The 25,686-nt window shown below is 31.1% G+C and overlaps 1 protein-coding gene across 1 annotated transcript in view; it reads right to left on the reverse strand.

Moving 5' to 3' along the window:
* Positions 1 to 25,460, reverse strand: part of LOC118197290 (uncharacterized) — a 275,863-nt gene extending 250,403 nt beyond the window's left edge. Inside the window, exon 1 of the mRNA XM_085811469.1 lies at positions 24,660 to 25,460. Coding sequence (XP_085667595.1) covers positions 24,660 to 24,717 — 58 coding nt within the window. The 5' untranslated portion in view covers positions 24,718 to 25,460. The remainder of the gene's footprint in view (positions 1 to 24,659) is intronic.
* Between the last annotated feature and the right edge of the window lie 226 nt (positions 25,461 to 25,686).

Here is a 25,686-nt window from a genome sequence, read left to right on the forward strand (position 1 = left end):
CACTACTGCAGCAATGTTCATTTTAAGTTCTGGATGGTTCTGGAAGAAGGAAGATAAAGTTATGGATGCCCTTTCAAGAATAAATTGAGTGTCAACTGCCCCTTGAAAAGGCATGAACCCTAAGATCTCTTCCCTATACATTGCAGCAATCTCTGAAAAGCCTCTATGAAAGACTTAAGAGTCTGGATCTCCGTCAAAATGATGCCTGCCTATACCAACAAATCTCTGCTACCATAATGGCAAATTTATCGGACATTGGAGGACAGGAATCTGATCTTTTTCAGAACGCATCTGGGAAAAACACTGATTGAACATATGGACTTCTTTTAATGTTAGACAGCTTGCAACTTTTGGTAGCTTTATATTCGATTTTATTCTTCTCCCTCTTTCTCTTTATATATATATATGTGTGTGTGTGCATATGTGGAATGAAATTATTTTGACGATGACAGCTTATTCATGAAGAATTGAATCACATGATTGTCTGTTAGAGCACTATTATTCTTGAAAAATATTTTTCATATTATCACAGCTAAATTGGCATAAAAAGCCCTCCTTTTCTTGATAACAATTTTTGCCTTTTTTATATCTATAAAATAATAAATTTCGATGGAAGTGGCGATATACTAGCATAATAGTAAGCGAGATGGGAATCCCCAAATTCCAGTTAGTTAATTAAAGTTAGTTTATTAAGTTAATTAAAGTCTAATTTGACTATTTTTATTCGTTTCTACAGGTTCAAGGTTTTTAAAGGTTCGTTTCTAAAGGTTCGCAAATTTTAACACTGCTGTTAGCCGAAGCGTTATGTAAGTACCTGTGTCATCAGCATTACATAAGAATCAAATGGTAAGGATTAATTTTGAATTAACTCGGATTTCAGACAGTTATTGAAAGCATGTTATTTTTAGTACAGAGAAGGGAATAACCGAAGTAAAAAGAAGAATGAAATAGTTATGGGAAATTAATGTTAGAATTTTATTTTACCTAGTTTTATCATCTACATTTATAGAAAGAAAACTAGTAGTGTTTACTCTACTCTGACGCCCCGGAGACATGCAGATGTAGCAAAACTATTGAATGAATTTACGAAAAATTTGTCATCTGAGAAAAATGAGTTAGGAGCTGCTAACAAGTTTTGGTTCAGTATATTAAAAGCTTTGGTTATACTTTTGTGGATTTATCGTTGTTTCATTCTAAGGAATAGTGTCGTTCACAGTGAGAAAAGATTGCAAAACACCTCCAATACTTCATTTGGCTGAGTAAAATCGCTGACAAGTGAATGGACCTCTTGAGATGGAGCAAAATGTTTCTAATATTGCAACAGCAGTGGATGTGTCAAACGGCGTAAGCTTACGTTTAAAGAAATGTTGCCAAATTCACATGAATAACATTATAAAATGTGTAACATGGGTTCGAAAGGAACACAACGTTAAGAAAGACTTGTATTGGAGAAGACAAACAGCAAGAATCAGCGTAATATTTGTAAACGTTTTGCAGGACTCGTTTCGATGGTTCCCTAGGGTGTAAGGAAACGTGAATAGGACACCAGGTATTCATCATAGACAAACAGGTGTAGTCCCATTCCACTAACTATCAAGAACAACCCTATCAAGGATGTGTGAGACGTGTTTAGGCGCATTTGCTGACTCAGTTCATGTCAGCCCCAGTTTCTGGGGCACCATGCATTTCATCCAAATGTACGGGAGTTTATTGAAAATTGAACAGATAAAAAACATAAAGCATACATAGATTTAAAGCATACATGGAGCATACATAGAGTTACATCATATATACAGTTACAACATACACAGATCTCGTAAATTCTCATGATGGGGCGCATAATTCTATGCCTCCTTTTTCTTTCTTCTTTCCTCTGGAGCTTCCTTGTCTTGCAAAAGAAAAGAAAAATTTCCCAAAAGAACTTAAGTAATATCATGAAAAACATGCAAAGAGTATATTGGAGTTCAAAGAATGTGTATGATATACTAATATTCTGAAATCTGTTCATTTATAAAAATAATTGCATTTTGAGTGAAAATTTCGTGATATCCTATACCCTTCTTTGTAGCCCATAGACTATTAGTCTATGGGCCCTGAAAGGCTATTAGTCTCGAAACGGCATTTTGTATCGAATCACTAAAAGCGTTGAATCACTTTCCAAATTATTCCACCAAATATTAACCCCCTGTATTATATTTAAAGTAATTAAATAAAAATATGCATGAAAGTAGTACTATGTATGTCTCTCGCAATGAGAAAAGTTAGCGGTATCCAGAGCTATCAGATTTTGAATCACGTATTCCTTCACCTGAATATGGGCCCCTGGAAGCGCGAATTTTGAATTTCGCATTTGTTTTAGGATCTGTTTCATATTTTTGTAAAATTTAACAAATTTGTGATTAAGAAATTCAACGATTTCAAAGCGAGCAATGGCAATACACTGTGTGGAATAACACATTTTTATCTCTAGCGCACAAGACTGTTTATCGAATATTTTAAAGGTATGCTGTTTTAAATATTTTTAGCACAAAGGTGCGTTAGCCCAACTGCTCTCTAAACGTGTATGTGTATGTTAAATGAAAAAAAAAATTTCCCTTATGTGAAAGGTTTCAGATTTCATTTCATTTTATTTATTTTTTATTATTCTGTTTTTCCTCCTGATCTAAAATATATATCATTTTTAGTCTTACCATAGCTCTCTTGTTCTTAATGCGATGTATTTAATTTCCTAAAAGAAGCCCATCACCACTTATGTCGCAAAGTCTCTATGAATTTCAGCAGCTGTTAAGATGAGTATATAATTATGGATACAGTTTAAGGAAGAGAACCCATTTCTATGAATTTTAAGAAAAACTTGGTTTATTGTTAAGGCGTGTTGCAATTACTTAATTTTGGTCCCCGTCCTTACAGGTTGGTTATTCCGATTTGCTAGACCCAGATGCTCTTATAGCTGAGATGTGCTAGCCCATACCATTTTATATTTGGATTTTCTTTCATTTACATCGGGCTAGGTATCTCTACTGAATAAATGCAGCGCAAACTACACTATACGAAACTTTTTACAGGAATAAAATTAAAACTGAATTTAAAAATGATATATAATTACATTTATTGAATGCTTAGTTGGTCAGAAATGGAAAGAGAAATGAAAGTTACTTTTAAATCCAGTGTCCTTATTATAAGTAATTTTCGTTCATCAAGGAGAAGAACTTAAAACGAAACCAGATCTTCCGGTATTATTTGAGAACTCTTAATGATATGATTAAGAAGATATGAAAGAGACAACATTGAAACACAAATTGACATTTTAATCACTACATTCTGCAAATTATGTCATCTGAAGGTCCTATTTAGATTACGATTTAGCTACGTTTCCAGTGTCTACAGCTGAATAACAATTTACATATTCGAATACATTCCGAGAAAATAATCGATGAGAAAATAGCCATACGCATGTGCTTTCGCCGCAAAACTATAAGAAAAAAACATATTTTATACAGTTCATGAATGAAACGTTTCGGTAGCTAAATGAATGCGGGTATCAGATAAAGACCTAATATAAACGTCTTACTGAAGGTTTAAAATGCAAAGCACTGCGTAATTCAAGAATAACAAAAGTGTATGTATTCACGATAAATATCGTTTAATAATTTTATATCGGTGTCCGCTGATTTATAAATGCAAATCACATTGATACATTTTTATCAAGGTTTCTATACGTAATATTTATTCAATTCGATTGCAAGCAGAGTCTGAAAATTAACATACAAAGTTCTAATTAAAATAAGAAATGGCATCCGGGTAAATGCACTTAATTTGAAAATTCATCAAAGGTTAATATTCATTCCTTTATCTGTCTGTATAATCAATTCGATACACACGACTTTCCTATTAATTATTGTATGATATGTCAATTACTGGCTGCCTGTATAAATTATGACGATCGGGATATCGGGAAACAGCTACGAAAACTACTGAAAATATGTAGACTTTTTTAAACTGTTTAATAAAGTGCATTTAAAAATTACATTAAACTGATCCGCAAATGATTTCTATAAATGAACTGGATTATTTACATTATGAAAAGTGTAAAAGGAAGGATGCTTTCAAGAAGAACATATTAAGCTAAGCCGGCTCATATTTATGATGCATATGAGGAAACCATAACACCTCCAATATAATAAACCCTTTCGCAGGGATTTGAATCGGAGTCGATCGGTGTCCGCTGAAAACACTGCGGACAAAAACGTATCGGAGATAACAACGCAAGACGAAAATATCATCCTACAAAACATCGTGGGAAAAAAAGAAAGCAAGAAGAAAACAAAAACATCGCAGTTTTAAGAAATAGTGCTACAGAAAATCGTTGTCAAGAAAATAAAGCGGTTCAAAAACTTAACAGTTTAAAAACATAGTCGTTGAAAATATCAAGGTTAAAAATACAGCACCTACAAATCATTGCATGATGATAACATCGCGTGATTTTTAGGCTTTAAAAGTTGTAAATGCATATTCGCATTATGATTTTTGAATGCAAGAAGAAATAACGAATAATTTGACTGCTATATTTCCTGTTTTTGAACTTATAAGGTATTTCTCCCGCCTTCTTAGTGTGCCTTCGTGGTGTAGCGGTCTGCATGCTGGGCGCGTATTCTTCGGGGGGGGGTGAACCTAATGTCTCTACAAACTAGTAAATTTCTGATGAAAAAAAGTAGAAGGAAACTTAAGGATTCAAGAACTGAAAATTAGTAAAAAATTATGCTACTTCTTCCAATTAACTTTCTTCCAATTTATATAATTCGCCAATAAATATCATTAATTAATTAATATTTCTCATAATGTTTCATTGGTGATTTTTACACTAAACGTTTTTAATGGAATTAAAAAAATTCTTAAACTTAAAAATCTGGTAATAAATGTTCAAGTTTTATTGGCATCTCTTCGGTTAGTTATCTACGTATTTTCAATTTCTGAATGCTTAACTTTCCTTCTTACTTTTTTCTGCTAAAATGTCTTAATTATTCCCAAAATATGAAAGTAAAAATATCCCTTATTCTATTTTGCACTCAAAAATCAATATGTGAACATGGATTTAAAACTTTTAAAGCCTGAAACACACGCGTCTGCTCATGCGATGATTTGTCGGTGCTTTATTTTTCACAACGATATTTTCAACGATGATGTTTCTTAAATTGCGAAGTTTTTGAACAGCTGTATTTTCGACGATTATGTTTTGTATCAGGCTGTTATAGTACTGTGATGTTTCCTCCTACCTCTTTTTTGTTCCAAGATGTTTAATATAATAACGTTATTGCCTTGTGATGTTTTCTCCGAGATGTTTTCTTCCGCAATATTTTTGCTGCGAAGTTTCCCCCTGTAACCGATCTAACTATCAGTTTGCCACAGTTTTACCCCACAACAATTGGTAAGAAATTTGTAATTTGAAAGATAAATTAAAAACGTCCTGCATCAAGATTACGAAATGATAATTTGTAAGGTCACGTGGATAATTATTACTGTGATGGTGTAAATTAGGGTAACCTAATAGCGTAAACAGCAAAAATTATAGTCGTGTATAATAGGTGTTGGGCTTGTTCATTAATGAATAAGTATATATTAGACATTATTCTATTTTATTATTCTCTGTTTATGATAACACATATTGCTTTCAAACTCCAATACATGCAAATACTGTATTGCAATGTATGAATTAATTCACTTTTCTTATAATTTTTTCAGCAAGGCATAGAACATTTACAGCATTTCACATGTAGAGAATACTGATGCAAGTACAGACAGACAAAACTCTCATCTCAAAATTATTGGTAAAATAGTTAATATATTTAGTGCACTTTTAAAATGAAAATTTTTTTTCCCAAACTAGTCTCCCAAGAAAATAATATTCGGTTTACTTAACTTTATTTAAAAAGGGAACCAAAAAGAAGAATTACATGTAAAGTTTAATTATTTTTCCCTCACTTACTTACTTAATTTGTTGCATTTTTCAGTCTTGTATTAGAAAAGACGAAGAGAAAAAAATGCATGTGGCGTGGAGGCACTCAGATGGTCAATTAAAGTTTAAAAATGTTTTCACACGAACCAATGTGTACAGTTAAATTTTTAATTAATTTCATGAGCTAATTTATTTTGTGAACTATATTATTGATTATTGCGGAATGAGCTACGTTGTAATACAAAACATTAAAATAATTTATCTCTCTTCGCTTAAGGTTTATTTAATATCATTTATTCATGATTTAATTTAGTTTAATCTTATCGCAAAGTTTCAAAAGATATGTACAGCTTTAAAGTTGGATTTATTCTCTACTTTTTAACCTTCTCATTCTTATTCTCATGCAGTTTATATACCGTAGCAAGTAAAAATTATGACATGTCCTATTTACATTTGTAAAGAGCAAGAAAATAACAAAAAATTAGTCTTCTTTCCATCTGTATATCTTATGCATGTCTTCTTACCTTAATCCATTATTATATTACTTTACATGTTTAATAAAAGACGTGTGGGACCCGCTGACGAACCACAGGGTACAAAATTTTGTCCCTACAGTGTTTGTTAGTGGACGGGGCGGGAAGTAAAAATTGCAGATAGGCATTGTAACGAGTTTCCCGCGTTCGCTCGTTCGATTCGTTACAGAATCAGGAAATTACTACTAATATTATTGGATGCATGAATCTGGTAATCTGCGATGATACACTGAGATAATAAATTGAATGTGAAAATGAACTCATTCAAAAAGAGCTAAGGATAATTTACTCATTTTTTGTTACTCTTCCTACCAAACGCTTCTGAAACTTTCCTGGGAAGAACGGGGATGCTTCAGTGACCTTCCAACAAGAATAACCCATTTTATATGCCCTCATTCATACTTAAGCAGGTTTTTTGTAATCAGTACAAGAGCTCCAGCACTAAATGATAATGATTGATGGCATGAATTGTTAATTAGTTCTCTGAAATTGTGGTAAAGCTTTTGAAGCCTAAGCGTTTGAAAATAAGTGGATGAAAATTTTAGACGTACCGACATATGCATTTTAATACTCAAGAACTTCGGCAACAACTCTGAACATTTGCAGTCCTTAAATTAAATGTGCAAGAAATGTTCTCATTTGCTAAGTTGCCCGTAATGTTTTGTTTCCTTATCAGCGATCGAATATGTTTCATTCAACACCACAAAAGCGTAAATATTATAAAATATGTTGCCTAATGTGAATTAATGCAGTTCATTGCCATTTAAAATTACATCCTTTAGAAGTATATTTTTTAAGAATCACCATTCATTCACATAGTCGAGGCCAATACTCATTTGATAAGATAATTATTCATGTTTTGCAATATTGATATGAAAGTGATTGGCGTCACGAGTCACTAAATGAGAATGTCCAGATTCCGAAAATGTAAACCTCCGACAGTTGCGTTTCAAACAATTAACTAGGCGAGGCTATGTATGTGCTTGTAATTGTGGGATAAATATATAACTGAAAAGTTTCTGAAACGCTTAAATTGAAAAGGATCTAGTCCTGCATCTCCAATGTTGGGAAGTCTCTATCTAACTTAGAGTTTCATAAAGTTATGATGATGAAAGATTGTTATATTTATTGCAACTGTAACTCCATAATTTCTGTAACTTGAAATAGATCAAACATAGGTTTAATTTTCTCCGTACAATAAATTAAGCAAACTATAAGATAAAACCGCTGTATTAAATAAAACTAGATTCTAACAAAAAGTTCAGTCGTTTCCAAGCGTTTCAAGAATCTGACCATTTCAATGTGTTTAAGTAGTTTTTAAGTAACATGTTTTTAAAATCGAGGCATTTATTTTTGGTAAAATATATATATAAACTCAAAGTTTATATTCATAATAAATACAGAAATGCACAAATAAATTTCAATAATTTCTTATATACACAGCATATTACGAATAACAAAATTTAGCAAATGTAAAGGTAATTTCTGAACTTGCCTTTCCTAAAGTTTACACAAAAACTATTAAAGGCAGAAAATGTTTAGTAAATCACGTTAAGTTTTTCAGTTATTAACTCTGAAATCTACAAGTAAAAGTAAATATTCCAGTACAGAGGCTTTTCGTACATGTTTTTAGACGATTTTGTTTTGCTGTAAAAAATGTCTTCTGCTTGGAAGTTTTTTAATTGTAACTATGTTTTTGAAAGTATAAATTATCGTCTACTACTTGACAGTTTTGTTTTCATGCAAAATGTCGCTTTTAAATAAGCCGTGGATGGAAGGTTATGATTGTGTTTTTTCCAAAAAATTTATTCTATCTAATTATTAAAAAACGCTGTGAAATCCATGGTTTTTCAATATCTAAAGCTAGAATAGATAATGTTGCCAACAACAAAGAAAAAAAAACATCAAAATTTAGCTTCAAGTAGAAAAATTGTTCCAAATGCGTAACCAAGAAAAAAACAAATTGTTTCGAATTTTGCAAAAGTAAGATATTTATATTTAATTTTAAAAGTAAATCCCCCAAGTCAAAGGACAGTTTTAAAATCATTAAAATGTTCAATATAAGCTGTAAGCAAAGTGATTAACGCTGATTTGAATATTAAAAAGGCAACAAAATATAATGTGCATCGTCTTTCTTTACGATATATCGCCGAACGCAGAACGCCCTGCACATTTATTTATGAGAAGCATTTATCCATACAAAAATGGAAAAATGTTGTCACAACAGACGAATCCTAAATGAATGCAATAAAAAGAGATTAATTTACTGTCATCAAAGAGGGGGAAATAATCTTAAAGCATGGTTGCGGGAATCTAAAGAAAGTTTTTCTAAGGAATTTATGCTTGTTGATGGTTTTTCGTATAACTGCAAATTAAAAATGTATAGAATGGAGAAAACTGCTAAGATCAACTCTACATATTATCAAAAACATATTTTATACCCAATTTGAAATATAAATGAACTTCTCTTTATATACAGTGTGATTAATCAGTAGAACTGCATCGAGACAAAGCAAGAAGCGATACTTCAAAATATACTGTTAATTTTTGGGAAGAAAAGGAACAAGAAACAGATATTAAGGCCATACCTTTCATTCATATCCCTACTAAATCTCTTCCTCTGTCACCGATGTATTTTTGAGCTTCTGGAGTTTTAGACAGCGAGTTTTCCAGACATCGATATACAACATCCTTAAACTTTGGAAAGCTGTTCAAGAGGAATGGGGTAAAATACCTCTTCCGATATTACAAAAGGCTTTATTATCTTGGAAATTACTATGTATAAAGATAGTGAAGAATAACGGTTATCAAACAGAACATTTAAAACATAAACGTTTAGGTAAAATATTTCTGTAATTACAATGAAAATCGCCTAAAAATGTACGAACAGCTTCTGTATAATTTGTAGGTCAAACGCTTTTTACAAATTTTCATTTGTATACCGAATTCATGATACCCTTTAAATGAAATGATAATGCTCATTTGTAAAATAAAACACGCGCTGTTTACAAATTATAACTGGAAGTTATATGTTATTAGAAATAAAACAGTAAATTTCTCGATATTTCTTTTCTTTCCTCGAAGCTTCCCTGTTTACTGTAATCATATTTCTTTATATGAACCGTAAACAAATTTTTCTGTATTCTTAATTGCATTTCACCAATTTGGACCAAGCAGTTGCGTCTATTCATAAATAATAATAATTAATAATAATTCATAAATAAAACAGTAGAAGGTACGTTTTTGCTTACAGATTACCTTGAAGTAATTTGCTGCATTTAAGCTATTATTAAACAATTTAATTCATGCATTCCGTTGACGAAAACAATCGATAAGTAAATTGTTTTGGAATCAACGAAGTTCCTAAAACTACGCCAAGAAATAAAAGCATAAAACCAAGAAACTTTATTCTGAGTTAAAAGTTCCCAGGATTTGTATTATTTTTGCCGCTTATTTTGCTATTTTCGTTCTTATTTTCAAGTTCAAGAATAATGTTCTGTTTGCAACATTATGGGAGCGTATTTCCTATTTTATGTCAAAGTGTTATTGTTTTTAGCACGCACACCGAATAAACAAATTAACTTGTTCTATAGGCGCAAAGAATTTTAATGTTTCTTACGCTGCTGTTTATGAATTCTGGCAGGACACCGAAATTACGTCATGGATTTTTTTTTACGCTCTAGTGCTTCGTGTCAACTTACAAAAGTAGGTTATTAACTAACTGTAGAAACTACATTAAAAAGCTGAGTAAAATTTAGGAGAATGCATCGTAACTCCAAAATGAAATCTGAACGAAACTCATTCTGAAGCATACCCATTTTAAAAAATAAAATAATTTTAATGTGGCAATTTAGGAGCAATGTGCCCAATTAATTTTGTTTTGGCATTTTCCTTTGGTTCACTATAAATGTCGGTTCACTTTTCAAATTGTTGCCACCAAATGTTATAGCCCTGAATTATATTTAAAGAAATTAAATAATGAAGAATCTGAATAAATACGTGTATGTTTATCGCATTCTGATAAAAAAACAAGCCATCGAATTTTTAATAACGTGATCTTTCACAGAATATGGGCATCTGGAAGCCCTAATGCGGAATTTGGAATTTGTTTTATTATCGATTGTATATTTTGTAACACTTTAAAGAATTTTTGATTAAGAAACTCAACGATTTCAAAGCGAGCAATGGCAACACTGTACGGAAAAAAAAAACTTTTTTATCTCCAGCGCGCGAGACTCTGTGTCGGAAATTCTGAAGATATGCTCATTTTAAATTCATTCATAGTTTTGCGATACGCAATATTGCTGTTGAATTGAATATTATGGTTTAGTTGAAAAAAACCATGATATTTAATAAATAAAGGTAACATATAAAACGCTAAAAAACGACCCTTTGGACGTAATGTAAAATCTTAAAGCTTTCAGATTTTTTTAATATATATTTTGAATTATAGAAGTATTTAAATGTCTGTCTCAAATCAGGGATCCGAGGCAGGGTTCGCTTTAGTAAAGACCCCGAGGCAGGCTCCCTACTAAAGGGAATGTTTGAAATTAGCAGGGCTTGATTTATGCAGAGACGCTTTTGCCTCTGCATAAATCAAACATTATAAATTTAATAAGTTGAACCCAGTTTGAAGCATACATTTAAGTAAAATTCATCCTTAAATTGAATTTGATACTAAAATATATTTGCTAAACTAACCCTTGTCTTGTAGTTAAATTTATTTCAATTATTTCCGCTGAAATTTAACTAAGCTCATTTTGAAGGAAATGAATCTGTTAAAGGCTGAATAAATGACTAAAGCACTGTTTCGATGTAAAATGTCCATAAACATCCCCAAATCACCAACCATAAATAATAACAGTTGGCCTAAGTCTTAAATACTAGCACATATATGGTTATAAACTATTTTTAAAAAATGATATGAAAAGTAAAGCTATAAATCGTTCCTGATTTCAACAAATTTTATTATCAAATTTAAAGGCTTATTTATAAAATTAATAAAAATACTCTAACCCAAAGTGTGCAAGATATTGATAGATATTTTGCTATTCACATATAGATATGACGGAAATTAAAATACAAATTTCCGTATACACACTGTGTTTGCATTTTGTGTTACGTAACTTAAGTTCGGTGCAAGTTTAACAAACGAATTTCCAACCGTATTCAAAAGGAATGAATATTTCTGCTTATCTTAATGCATTAACCAGAAAACGCCTTCAGTTGTGAATTTAATTCTTGAATTTAAAGAAGTTCAATTGAAATTTAAGGGCTTTTACACCTTTCTGTTATTTGTTTGCGTAATTGATTATGTTCTGTCTGTACTTGTTTGTGAACATTGTGTTGTTAAATCAAGAAAGCAAAAATACTAACTGAGTTTGAATTCACATTATCTATGAGGATATTTATCGAAATACGTACATCAAAATTTTAATGTAAAAAGTATGCGCTTATAAACTTGATTTTTTATGGCAAGATTAAGTTTAAATTAACTTATTCTACTTTTGTACCTTTTACAATTGCTATTGAAAATTACAATTGCAATTTGTTGAATGAAATTTCCTCATCCTTTTTCTTCTTAGTCAAATGAAAAATTAAATATATTCAAATTGTTTGAAGAATATGAATGCATTTTCGAAGAATCTCATGCAATTCTTTGCTACATAAGAAACTCAGTGACATATGAATATAAAACACTTTTACTTAACATTTTAACTAAACTTGTGCTCGTTAATAGATAAGTAGATGGTTTACAGAGTTAAAAAAGAGAAAGAAAAAAACATTACTTTACATTTTGTCTTTAGGTTTGGTTTGATTTGGTTAAATAAGGCAAAGCATCGAGGGCTACCTGCCTAAGGGAAGGGATGCCTTCGTATAGCAATGTTCAAGGCAAACTGGTTCGTACACACGTTACATACTGTGAAAAACCACGGAAATGCCCATTTACCCAGCCCGTTGAGATTCGAAATACCAGTGTTCAGCTACTTTACCACTCGATTGCTGGTGGGCCATTTTTGTCTTTAAGTGAATGTATTCATATAATTAATCAGACTTTGATGCTATTGTAGTGAACATCCCTATTCATTCACTGCGCATTTCTTATGATATCTTTAACAATTTCATCTCATTCGTATTTTCATCTCATTCTTTAAAAATTGATTTAAAATTTTTAGAATCGGTAAATCAAATCAAGAAAGTTGTTTTAATATTAAAACAAAAACTTATATCAACTGTCACAAGACCAGAAGAGACAGAGTGATACTGAAACATACGAATTAAAATTCTAACAATTACATTAGTCCTGAGACAGGAATGACTTCTGTTGAACTCCGTCGACCAAAAAGGATTCGAATAAAATGATAAAATAACACTTTGAAAAATATGCAATGAAATTCGACAAATATTTAAAGGTTCTCAAAAGCAAAATTACAGTTTTTTTATAAAGAAATAAAAACATGCAATATGCAGGAAAATTGATTGTTTGCATTATCAGTGTTTTTCAGTTATCCGTGACCTGTTTCACCGTCATTAGCTCGGACAAACGAGAGTAGATTCTATCTTAATTATTGAAATTTTATTCAAACAAATTTCAAAAAAATAATATATCCTGAATGTTTTCTTTAGGATGTGAAAAAAATTAGTTTTAATTTGAGAAAGTGAATCAAAGTAAACCTTTTTACCATTTTCATATTGCAGTTTAATTTTTTTGATAGTCGATTCATAAAAGTGCAGGGAATGAAATGCAATAAATTACAAATTAGCTTTATTAAAAAAACTTCTGTGACATACGTTCATGTAACTATAAAATATATTTTGTTAATACTGGGATATTCATAAGTCTGTACAAATTTTAAATATTCCTTACAAACAGCATCAAATTTTCTTACATTAGAACAGAGTATAAGGTATTTCTCCCCGCCTTCTAGCGTGCCTTCGTGGTATAGTGGTCAGCACACTGAGTCGGTATTTCAGAGGTCCGTGGTTCGATTCCCGGCGAAGGCGGTTGCTAATTTGCCTAATGTCTCTACAAGAGAACTCATTAAATTTTTGTCCTCATGTAATAAAAAAAACCCTCAGTCTACCTTTGCTGGTACAGTAACATATATGTATTTCTTACAGGATTTGCATGCACAATAATGGAAAGCAGGCTGATGCCACTGTTGAAAGAAAACAGTGATGATTTACCTATCTCGTGACCCTTAGATACCACTATCGCAGCTATTTGTGAGAATATCTATACAGACGTTTGCCACCGAGACAGACCATTGTGAGAAAAATCTCAGTTAAAATTTCCGTTCAGTGTCGATGCCTAGGACGAGGACATAGCGTGTTAATGCGATTGCCGTCTCAGTCTTTTGATTAAATATCCTGCGTCTTTTCATGTGAGAAGAATTGTCGAAACAATTGTCTTTATGCCTGTTTTCATTCCCTATCAATCTCCATGATTTTCACTACCACCGTAAAACGAAATATACAGGGTGTCCCAAAAGGTCGTTTCCAAACTTATCATGTTAATCTGTCATATCATCGCAAACAAGATTCACGCAGCAACTTGTGTCCGAAAATGCGATCGGCGACCACTAGAGATCAATGTTCGAAGACTTATGGGAAAGTGGGAAGTGACATCCTTTCAGACGAGACAGCTGCAGGAGAAGGATGAATGGGTTTACTAACTCAGCTCTTTATGGACATCTTGTGTGACATTTTTTGGAAAACGTGCTGCCAGATCTCATGGTTGATGTATCAGTGGCTACACGTCGAAACTGGTTTCAGCATGACGGAGCGCCTGCACTTTTAGTAGATCTGTACGGGAATACTTCGATAGAACATATCCTGATCGCTGGATTGGCAGAGGTGGACCAGCCGCCTGGCCACCGCGATCTCCCTACCTGGCTCCCTTGGATTTCTACCTGTGGGCAAACATGAACTCCATGGTGTACGAGACGACCGAACATGGATCTCGTTGCCAGGATTGTGGATGCGGCGGCACGTATCCGTGACACACCTGCCGATTTTGAACGGGTCCGTGAATCCATGCGTCATCGGTGTGAAGCGTACATTGTGGTCAATGGAAGGAATTTTGAAAATCTTCTATGATTCAGCTATGTTCTTTGATAAAAGTGTTATTAACATCTCTTTTGGCATCCTTTCTTTCTTCTGCTCTACGCTTGTGAATATTGCCCTCTAGTGGTCGCCGTTCGCATTTTCGAAAACAAGTTCCTATGTTAATCTCGTTTGTCATGGTATGACAAACCAGTATGTTAAGTTTAGCAAAAACCTTTTAAGATACCCTATATAGCACATAGAGGGCCAGCAAAGGGAAAGGGTTCAGTGGACATTTGTGGATATGTGAAAATGTTAACTTAATGAGTTTACATCTATTTCAGTGTAATATAATTCAGTACCGGTAGTGTAGTTTTTTATGTTATGAATTTTTGAAATATTTCGGGCTATTATGAATAACCGTGTATAATATGCATTGATATTAAACATAACGTAAATTAAATTTCATGAAACAAAATAACACGCATTTTTAACAGATTTTGAATGCATAAAAGCTTTGTCGTAATATGACTGAACTTCAAATCTGCATATCAACAAAATCGCGATAGTCAAACCTTTCACACAGTTTTTAAACGTATAAAAAACCGGCATTAAAGTTTAAACACTCGTTATTTTACCCCTTAATCAACTTTACTGAGATAAAGAGAAACCTCAACATTTTTATTTAGTCCTCTAGTTTTCACATGCCCTACATTTTTGAAGTAATTGGGATTTTTCTCAAGTAAGTAAGACAAAATTTCCCACTGAAGGAGGAAAACACCTTAACAATGGAAATTCTAGTATGAATCATATGTAATCGCCTGGCAATTTTTTTAATAATATTCACTAATAACAAAATGGTAATCGGAGTAAAATAAATTTAATTTATTATGCATAATTTCTTTGGCATTTTATTGATAATGGTTCTGGGCTTTTTTAGTTCTTTTGTTTACAACAATTCGTTTAATTTTGATTTCTTTCGTATTCAGCAGAGTATAATTTACTAAGCACCAGATGTGTTTTTTTAATGATCTCGAAATTCACTTTTTACCCGTATTATTTTTTGTGCCCATTTCACTTTTCAGATTGTAGGCAAATGTTATCGCCGTGTATTATTTTTAAAAAAGTAATGAAGAATCTGTATACATATATGTTCCTCGTATTATAGGAAGACGACTGCACGAAGAGGCGTCACATTTTTCACACAAGTAGTCCTCCACCCGAACATGTGTACTTCGAAGCCCGAATTTTCAATTTCGAATTTGTTTTTTGTTTATTTCATACTTTGTACACCTTTAGTAAATTTTTAATTAACAAATTCAGCGATCTGAAAGCGAAAAATGGCAACACTCGTCGGAATAAAAATTTTTATCGCATCGCGCCAGACTATTGCTATACGGCAAAATATAAAATATTGGTCTTTCAATTTTAATCAATAAACTTGGCTATTTGAAAGCAAAGTTTGTAAATTGCTTTGCCAGAGGTAAAATACTTATTTTTCACGGCCTGTTGTGTTGCTGTTCACTCAAGCCTAAATATGAAAGTTTCAGATTTAATCTGGCAGGTTATTGAAGAACAAACTAGGCGATTTAAAAGCAATAAACACAGTTCTTAAGAACATTTTTTCTACTTTTTAATACACTTGATTTTAAAAAAATAAGATAAATTGCACTAGCGGACTCATAAAAATTGTTCCATAATTTTTCTTTTTTATAATTATTAGGCTGTTTGCGCTTGAGCGGCTAGTTTTCAAAGAAATAATATAGCTAATACAAATAAAATATATGGCAACCGCTAATACTCTATCGAGAATTTTTTAAAATATGTTGTTTTTAAATATTTTGTGATTTTTAATGTCGAATTTTATGTGGCGTAAGTGCAAAGAACGTGATATTTAATAAATAGAGTTAAAAACACAAAAAGTTAGTATTATAAAGCCAAGTTGTGTAAACACCTTACTAAAAAACAAATACTAAACGAGTGCTGAAAATAAGTTTCTAAAATACTTTTCAATGCATAGTTTTATATAATTATTTATTTATTGTTTCAAGGTAAAACAGAGAATGACGAATGTTTGTGATAAAAGAAGACATTAAATTTATTTATTAACAACCAAAAAATTACTCTAACTTTTTTACACACATCTTTTTTTAAAGCAAATAGCTTTCGATTCAAGATAATTTTGCCAAAATAAATTTATATATATTTAGCACATAACATAAGAATATATTTAAAATATTTTTAAAAATATTCTAAATTTTTTTAATAATTTCATATGATGAGAAATTTGGAAATTATTATTTGTAACAAATTATCCAATATTTTTATTTTTCCTTGGCTTAGAAGTTTTCTCTTTTATACATAAACTATACGATAATGACAAAAATTAAAATTCCTCAAAATTCCGAATTTTATTTAGATTATTTTTATAGTTTAGTTTTCTTAGATATCATAAATTGTAACCAAACTTTAGACAGACTGACAGCGAATTATCACTAATTAAACCAAACACATAAAGGATACTTTTTTACTTTTTTCATTTTCGGAACTTTCTAATTTCAAATCATTTAAGCAATCGCGATTGAGGTTAAAATTGTATGAACAGTGTCTAAGTCTGTCGTATGATAACTAATTAATGAATATTAAAAAATACATTTAAATGTCAAATGCGTTCAACGTGAGCATGTCAGCAACAGAACTCGCATTGTGTCAAAAGCAAACTAAACAATCGCCGGAGGTTCGAAATCAGTTATCATTTGCAAAAGCGCGATGGCAGCAGGAAGTTACAGAACGCGTGCGCGATAAAGAAACAATACAAAACTAATCTTGATTTTTCGAACACGAGTGAAACGGTTATGTATCTGTAAAAACGTTTTCGCTTATTTTCCAGTTTTGAGGTTAATTTCATTCAAATTGGAACTATTTAGCTTAGTATCTCAACAGGAAGAAACGACAACTGAAGAAAAAGATTAAAATCGATATCCATTTTCTTTTTAGTAAATAATCTTAACACTAGCGATAACGCATTTAACAGTTCGAAAACTTGTTCTTAATTCACTTCTTAGATCAGGAAAAGTAGAATTTGAAACATTAAAAAAAATGTTGGCTAAGAAACTACTACATTATTATTTTTTTTTTTTCTTAATGCACTATCAACTTAAGGGTAAAGCAATAAAGTGCTACTTATATCACTTCTCCTTTATTACATAAAGTTTCTATCTCTTAAATTTAAAAAAACTAATCATAAGAATTTTCTTTTAAAATCAATAAAACAAAATTTATCTTTCAATGCATGTGAAACATTAAAATTTCTGTAACATTCCATTTTTTTTTCATTTGTCCATAGATTCTCAAACATCTTTCAGCAGGTTGATAAATTTTTCTTATGTTAATAATAATATTAATTTTGCGCAATTAATATATAAAAGGTTATTGTAAATAAATTGATTTATAATTACATTGTTTATTGTGAGCGTAATATTGCGTTAAAACATTTGAGTCATATTTTTTTTAATTTTATTTTAATTTATTCTGGAACAAAAGACACAAAAAGTCAGCGATGCTCTCATTTAGATTGGAACTATGGATCTCCGATTGGTTAGCTGGACGTGCTGCCATTTACACCACGACGGCAAGCACGCGAGAGGGAGATGCGATAGTTCCTTATACTCTCCTTCACTTAAATGTAGACGCAAAAGAGGTATGAGAAACAATCGACGAAATCTATCATCCACCATATTTAAATTGAGCGCCACTTAAGAGACTACTAGAATTTTCGAAGGCAATGCACCGTGAGAAATCATATATGCTTTCGCCGGGTTTCAAATCCTGTATATTCCATTTGCCATCTAGATGTACTATAACTTATTCACCCTCCCCCCCCCTCCCGGAAAAAAAGAGCGAGGGAATGCAATAATTTTTTATTACTTTTGGAATAACTGTTACACTCAAATCTTATGTTATTATGTAAATTATGTAATTTTTAAGAACATTAATTGAAATATTTGTTAAGTTAATACAACATTAAAATTTCTGAACATATATAGAAATTGTCTAAATTATTAAAAGATAATACTAACTGCTAAAATTTATGTTCTCTTTATGTTAAGAAAAGCATACAGGAAATCTATTGAAAACTTTACATATTTTCATAATTTATATGCTTTGTAACTACACTTAAAAACAAACCTAACCGAAACATTAAGTAAACATGGAGCTCTAAAATTTGTTTACAGCTTGAGAGAGTAAGTGTTTTCATACTACCTACGCATTTCCAGTAATTTTATACTTGATTGTATAAAACATTCTAATAAATCCTTTCATATTCAACTTGGCCCTTAAGTTACGCTGATAATAATGAACTCAATTTATTTTTATTAATTCATTTCTGCGATTAGGATATCATTTTATGAATATCATTCATGCTCGTTAATCTATTGCATTCAAGTAGTGGATCGCAAAAAAGGAATACGAGTATTAGAATATGGGAACATGAGGAAACAATGGAAAAAACAATGAATTTCGATAGTATTAAACCAAGTTTCGACATCTCGTCAAAACAATGCTTCAACAGTAGTTTTCAATACTACTTTGCTTACGTACGAGGACGCATTTGTAACTTGAGAATAAATGCCTTCGTATCAAATAGTAGTTAAACCCGAAATTCGAGGGTTAGGTTTTGTAATACGTGCGATAATGTTTTGCATATAGTGAGTTGTTATATTTTAACGGATATGAAAGGGTTATGTCGTATATAATGTTGCTTTGAAGCGGTAACCCTTATGCTCTGATAGCAACATAAAAAGATTAACCTCGAAAAACTAAACTTATCTTCTACTGGCGCAAGAGGATTCAAGGTTTGAAAAACTATAGTTGAATTTCGTAAGGCTTTTCCTTAACCATACATAACATTTTGTTTATGTGGCATGCCATGTAAGCAAAATGTGTCTTAAGACAGAAACTAAATCCAGTGCGCCATCTATCCATCCATAAAACATATGTGTCTTAAGAGAGAAACTAAGTCCATGATCTTAACTTAACAACGGACGTTTAGTGTTTTATGTGAAAGAAAATTGCTGGAAGAAAATGAAAGGGAACAGTTAACCCAAGGCAGAAAAATTATTTTCTAATTTTGCATGAAGTAGAATGTTAGATTATAACAGTGACCGGTAATTCCCTCCTCGCAGGCCACAGCCGGCTCTAGGGCGACTTTCATTCGATCTGCCATCAGTTGGACTATAATGACCTAATGTCCACATAATTAGCTACTAATTAAGTTCTATTTAGGGTGTTATTAATCCTCAGACATTGCCAGCTTTCCTTTATTGCGTCAAGGCTCTTGAGACACTTCGACGAGAGGAGGCGAGAAGCTCGGTTTACAATCGAAGTGTTTTGTCTGGGGGAAAATCAAGTTGATATGCGTATTCGATAATAACGATTATTTTATTACTTTGGATAAAATGTGCTAATTATTATAACAATTAAGTCAAATTCGGATTAAAAAATTAATGTCAACCTTGAGAGAGAGGTATAAAATATTTTATTCCATTTCCTTTTCAGAACGCTTTTGTCTGAACAAAAATAAGCCATGGGAACTAAGAAAAGGAAAGTGGATTTGGAGGGCCGAACTTTTCACAATGATTGAACAGGTAGTTATCTTTTCGTTGAGCCTAACAGGAAATGGGTTTACTTAATTTCACAAGAAATCATTGCCGTGAAGGAAGCTTAAACTATTAAATAGTTTAAGCTTCCTTCACGGCACTAGGAGTCTCGTCATAATTAACACAACAGTTTTGCAGTAAAAGTACGAGAAAATGAAGTTGTACAGTTGAAAAATAATTTTCCAAAACAGTCATTTGTTTTCACTAGGAAAGTTCAAGAAAGTGACAGAAAAACACACGCTAGCTACGAGATGTCAAAACTAATTGCAGAAAGAATGAAACATTTTATTGATGGAACGTTCTTCCAAGAATTATTGTTGAAGGTAGATGGAGTTGTTTTTCCAGAAAACAAGGAGTGATTTTCATCCATAAGCATATCGACAAGAACAGTAACAAGGCGAATTGAAGAGGTGGCAGAGAATTAGGATAATTTTCTCGTGAAAGAAACGTTTTGTGCCGGAAGCTGAATGTGCTTCAGTTTTAATTAAAGAATCTGTTGCTCAGTATCGTACATTAGGGTACACAAAGAAGTAAACGGTTTCAATGCTGTATGTTTGACACTTATATCTGCAACTTCTGTGCAATGTATATTTATTTTTGCCAATCGGAAAAATTTGGTCCTATATATCTCAGTATACGACAATGTTTGCAGTCGACATACTAAAACTTTCGGCACTATACTTACAAAGAATTATAGGCCTTCCTGATTTAAAATAAATGTCATGTTATACATTTTAAATTGAAATTTATATTATAAAGCAGTTAAATTGTAGTGACGTTATTAAATATCTTTATAAAAGATCAAGATTTCCATTACAGTGAACAGCGTTTTATTTTATGTTCAGATTTTTATATGCTCAGATTTATGCTTATTTATGCTGAAGTTTTCGGTTTGGTATCGAAACTGTTTGTCGTATTGACGGATAACGTCAAGCGGTTGAGAAGTAGGAGTATTTAGATTACGGCAAAACACTCGAGGGTTAACTTCTCAGAAAGAAAGATGCCTTCATGGAGGACTTTATAAGAGACATGACTCATATGTTGATTATAAATGAGGAAAATTATAAAATATGGGTCTGGCTAGTAATCTAATGACCCATGGTTCGAATCCCGACGAGATCGTAGCTGATTTTTTAGATTGCTTATTCCAACAAACAGAATAACTCTACATATGTTTTAGCACTTTTGAGAAATTATTTGTTTGTAAACAATTCAACCCTCATGACAGACAAATTTTCTTCGTTGTTCGAACCGCGAATTTTTATCTTTATCATAATATCGGGAATCATATCGAAACAACAGATTACTAGCAATCGTTCAAATAGGCTAAATTCAAAACTGGAAAACGTTAACATCCCCATGCCCGCTTTAATGAGTCAGTATTAGAGAAAGAATTTTGTACCGGATAAAAAAGCAAAACTCGTTGAGTGATCGTGGGATAAAAAATGAAATTTCGGAATATACAATAATAATTTCCGCTGAGAATTTATACTAACAATTAAAAAGAAAACGGCTTGCAGTCTGAAAATTTTATATTACATTTTAAAGCCTAAAAACAAATTTTTAATTTATCATCTAATATTGACAGCTGATGAAACTGAACCTGTACTATTTAAGTAAAATTCAATTTTGAAAACAAATTTGTGTTTGTATCTGTTTCTGAGTGACTTTTATAACCGCAAAATGATACTTAGAAAATATCAAATAACCGAAAAGCATATTATCTTTTGAAAAAGAAGACTAAGGGTTAAATAAAATTTTAAGAAATGAAATCTATATCTTATTTGAAACTTTCATTACAGTAGCACTGCAAAATACTATTAAGAAGTACAGATAATATTATATAGTAAATTACATTCTTTAATGATTTACGTATGCACGCTGATGAGCAAATCATTTTAAAAATAAGGAAAATAAAGATATTTGGCCTCCTCTATTCACAACAATATCCGATTGCCATCTCTGTCTAGAAAAACCATTTGATGGTGAAAAATTCTCTTTGAGGAATTTAAGGAAATACCTTCTGTCTATATAAAAAAACTAAATATCATGTTATACATTTTAAATTTAAATTTACATTATAGAGGCAGTTAAACTCTAGCGATGTAATTAAAGCCTTTATAAAAGATCAAGATTTCCATTTACATGAACAGAGTTTTGCTATGTGCTCAGTTTCTCAGTACGCTTCTCAGATATTTAGTTTGGCATCGAAACTGTTTATCGTACTGACGGATAACCGGGTATTGACGTGAAGAAGGTTAAAATTATGAGTATTTAGTGCTTTCGTGGAGAATATTTTAAGATATGTAGATTATACGCGAAGACAATTACAAAACCTGTAGTCATCCAGTTCACCGGAAATAGAAATTAAGTCGAATTGTTAGTGTTCAGCGTTTTAATCGCTCGGTTGCGGGTGTCCCAAAGTGCAGTGACCTAGAAACAAACTTTTTATATACTCTAAAAATCTAACTAAACTCAGAACAATTCAAGGTCCAAGGTTCTTATATGTATATTGTAACAATATTAATTTGCACCAAATTTTTCGATTAGATCTTAATAAACATAATGTTAAAGTTATTTGGATAAGAAAAATTACCTAAGAATTTAGAAAACAATAGAAAAATTTGTAATTAATACTTTAATCGATATTCACGGAAAATTTACTATCCGCAATTTTAGAAAAATCCCTATAATTCCTACAAATAATAAATTTCATGAGTGTTTCCTTTATAGGTAGCATAAATTCAAATTCAAATTTTATTTTATTATGCAAAACTAAAAGTCAGGATCGCGAAATCATAAATTTTAACTGATCTTTGTGCAACTTACATCCGTTCTTAAATACAGTTATATTTTCCATATATTTAATTAATACATTCCATGTTGTTTTCTTTGGTTATCTAAAGATCATTATTGGAATATGTGAATTAATAAAAAATAACGAAACAAGTAATTTTATTTAAATAATATAATAATAATTATTATATTGTTTAAATAAAATTATTTGTTTCGTTATTAATGCGAGCGCGAAACTTAATGACTGCCTGCTCAGAAAATACACGGCAGACATTTCTCATTTACCATAACCATACATTAACCATTACTTCTAAAAAAATTAACTTAAAAAAAAACACTTCTCATTAAATTACTTATCGTTAACTTTCCTAACATATTTGCAATCATTTGTAGAAATAATGAACAGAAAATTTTCCTTTTAATATTGGATACCTGCCGATAAAATATCTTTAGCAATCTAGATACTTGAAATTCAAGAAGCAATGAAACGTTTTACCAGAATACAGATATACTTCCTCAATAGCACAGGTGCATTCAAAATATAACATCAGCAGATGTTTTAATAATAGAATCATGTACTCATAGAATATTCAAGAAACGTTTTAGTAACTCTGATGAAATTACAGAAAGTTCAATAAACGTCTTCTGAAATAATACATGTGAGAGAAGAAAGCGTTTTGAACTGGTTTGCTTTCTCAGAATAAATTTGATCAGTTTTTTAAGTGATTTTTATTACAGAAACAGCTGTCTATAATTTTTCGAAAGAATACATATCTTAAGAAATTCATTGTCTTTTCATTCAAGTTTTAAAACCACATACACGTTTTTAAATTCATTGATTTTTAGTTCCATCTTAGTTAAATATATTATAAGTGTTACAAAATTATTAAACGCATGTTTCTTCCGATAATGAAGAACAACATTTTCAGTTGTAATGTTGAAAAACAATGTGAAGATTCACTTTAAATATCATTAAACAAAATATTATACATTTTAATTAATTTTTAAATTTCATTAAAACACTCCTTTGGTAAATATTAAAAACTGAGCAGAGTTCTCATGAAAACTAGCAACTATAGTCTATTTTCTGGTGGAAATTTGTGTTTATATTTCTATTTGCAACTTGAAAAAGATTTATGGAATTATTCTAACAACTGTAATATCTAATAACTGTAAATGATGGATGTTAATCTGTATATTATTGTTTCTTTCAATTAAATATCTTCCGCATATTCAAGATTAAAATACTATAATTACATAATATAATAAAAAATTTAAATAATTATATATGTTTAAGTGCAACATTCTATTAACTAATATTTACACTTTAAATATATTGAAACTCAGTTTACTTTAAACTGCTTTAATTCAGAATCAAAATTAAGAAAATCAAATCATGTATTAATTAAGAAAATTGGGACATTATAATTATCCCTGAAAGAAAACGGTAGATTTATTTATAAGTGACAACAGAACAAACTGTTAACCAATTCTTTTAGCGATTTAATTCGGATTACAGACATTTTCTATTCACTTATAAATTCACTTATTCACTTAAATAACTCACTTACATTTAATTCACTTAAATTATTTCACTTAATTTAATTCACTTAAATTATTCTATTCACTTCTAAATTTATATATAGAGAAAAGCAATCGGAAAAGACTTACCTGCACATCCCAAGAATAGGCAAATGACTAAAAATTGCTTCCAAATTCTTCTCTTCATTTTGTATTACTAAATTTTGTGACTAAAAGACTATTGAAAAACACGAAAGTTTGGAACTTGAGATAATTTCCATTAGATGAAACATAATACTATACACAAAGACTGTGATATTATTGAAACATGAGTGTTGACAGCACCCAATTTCATTAAAATTATTTTGATGACTCCAATGACAGTTTTCAAATTTGATGCTCCAATGCTTTTTCTATGTTTAGATTATAAGTCTTGCTTGTTATAATATATCAAACAAAACTTTAAATTTTTCAGACGATCATTCTTAAAATCTCAGCATTCCTTAAAATTCCAATGGAAAATGCAAAGTTCAATTCACTGGGAATATTTCTCATAAATTCAGCTTAGTTCAAATTATGACGAAAAATTCCAAAAATTTATTAATACGTAAACTGCATTCTGAAATTGACGGAAAGTTCAAAATATGTTCCGACTGACAATTATTTTCATTTACATCTTCAAAAAATTACTTTTTTCCATAGAAGTAGTAATTTCACATGAAATCCATGAAAATACCACCAATAAATTACGATTAAATTTGATTCAGTCTGACAGATAAATTAAAGTTTCAATGAACTGGCATCAATAAAAATGTCAAAAATTTTCTCACCAAAACACAACTAAACTACTCTTTGAGAAAAGCGAATATAAGTAATGGTACCGAACAACTTTCGACTACGAACTGGTTCTTCTAAACAACTAGCCATCAATGTGAGAGTTCTGAGTCGAGCTCTAGCGAGGCCGTTTTCTAGACTTGTCCAGCCTGTTTTGCTTGCCTAGGGCGGTTTAATCGAGCTCGAAAGAGGCTTTTTTCAATTTTTTTTCAAAAAAGTTAAATTAACCAGCCTACGTAATAGATGGGGTTTGTGTTGGCGTGACGGTTTCGGTTTGGCGACTCTCTCTTGGCGTGAATCATGAAATAATAACAACGTCGCCAGTTTAATGCCTTCTGAAACT

The sequence above is a fragment of the Stegodyphus dumicola genome, chromosome 2, assembly GCF_044657685.1.
Source record: "Stegodyphus dumicola isolate Sdum_Otavi_A_Nest chromosome 2, ASM4465768v1".
Taxonomy (NCBI): domain Eukaryota; kingdom Metazoa; phylum Arthropoda; class Arachnida; order Araneae; family Eresidae; genus Stegodyphus; species Stegodyphus dumicola.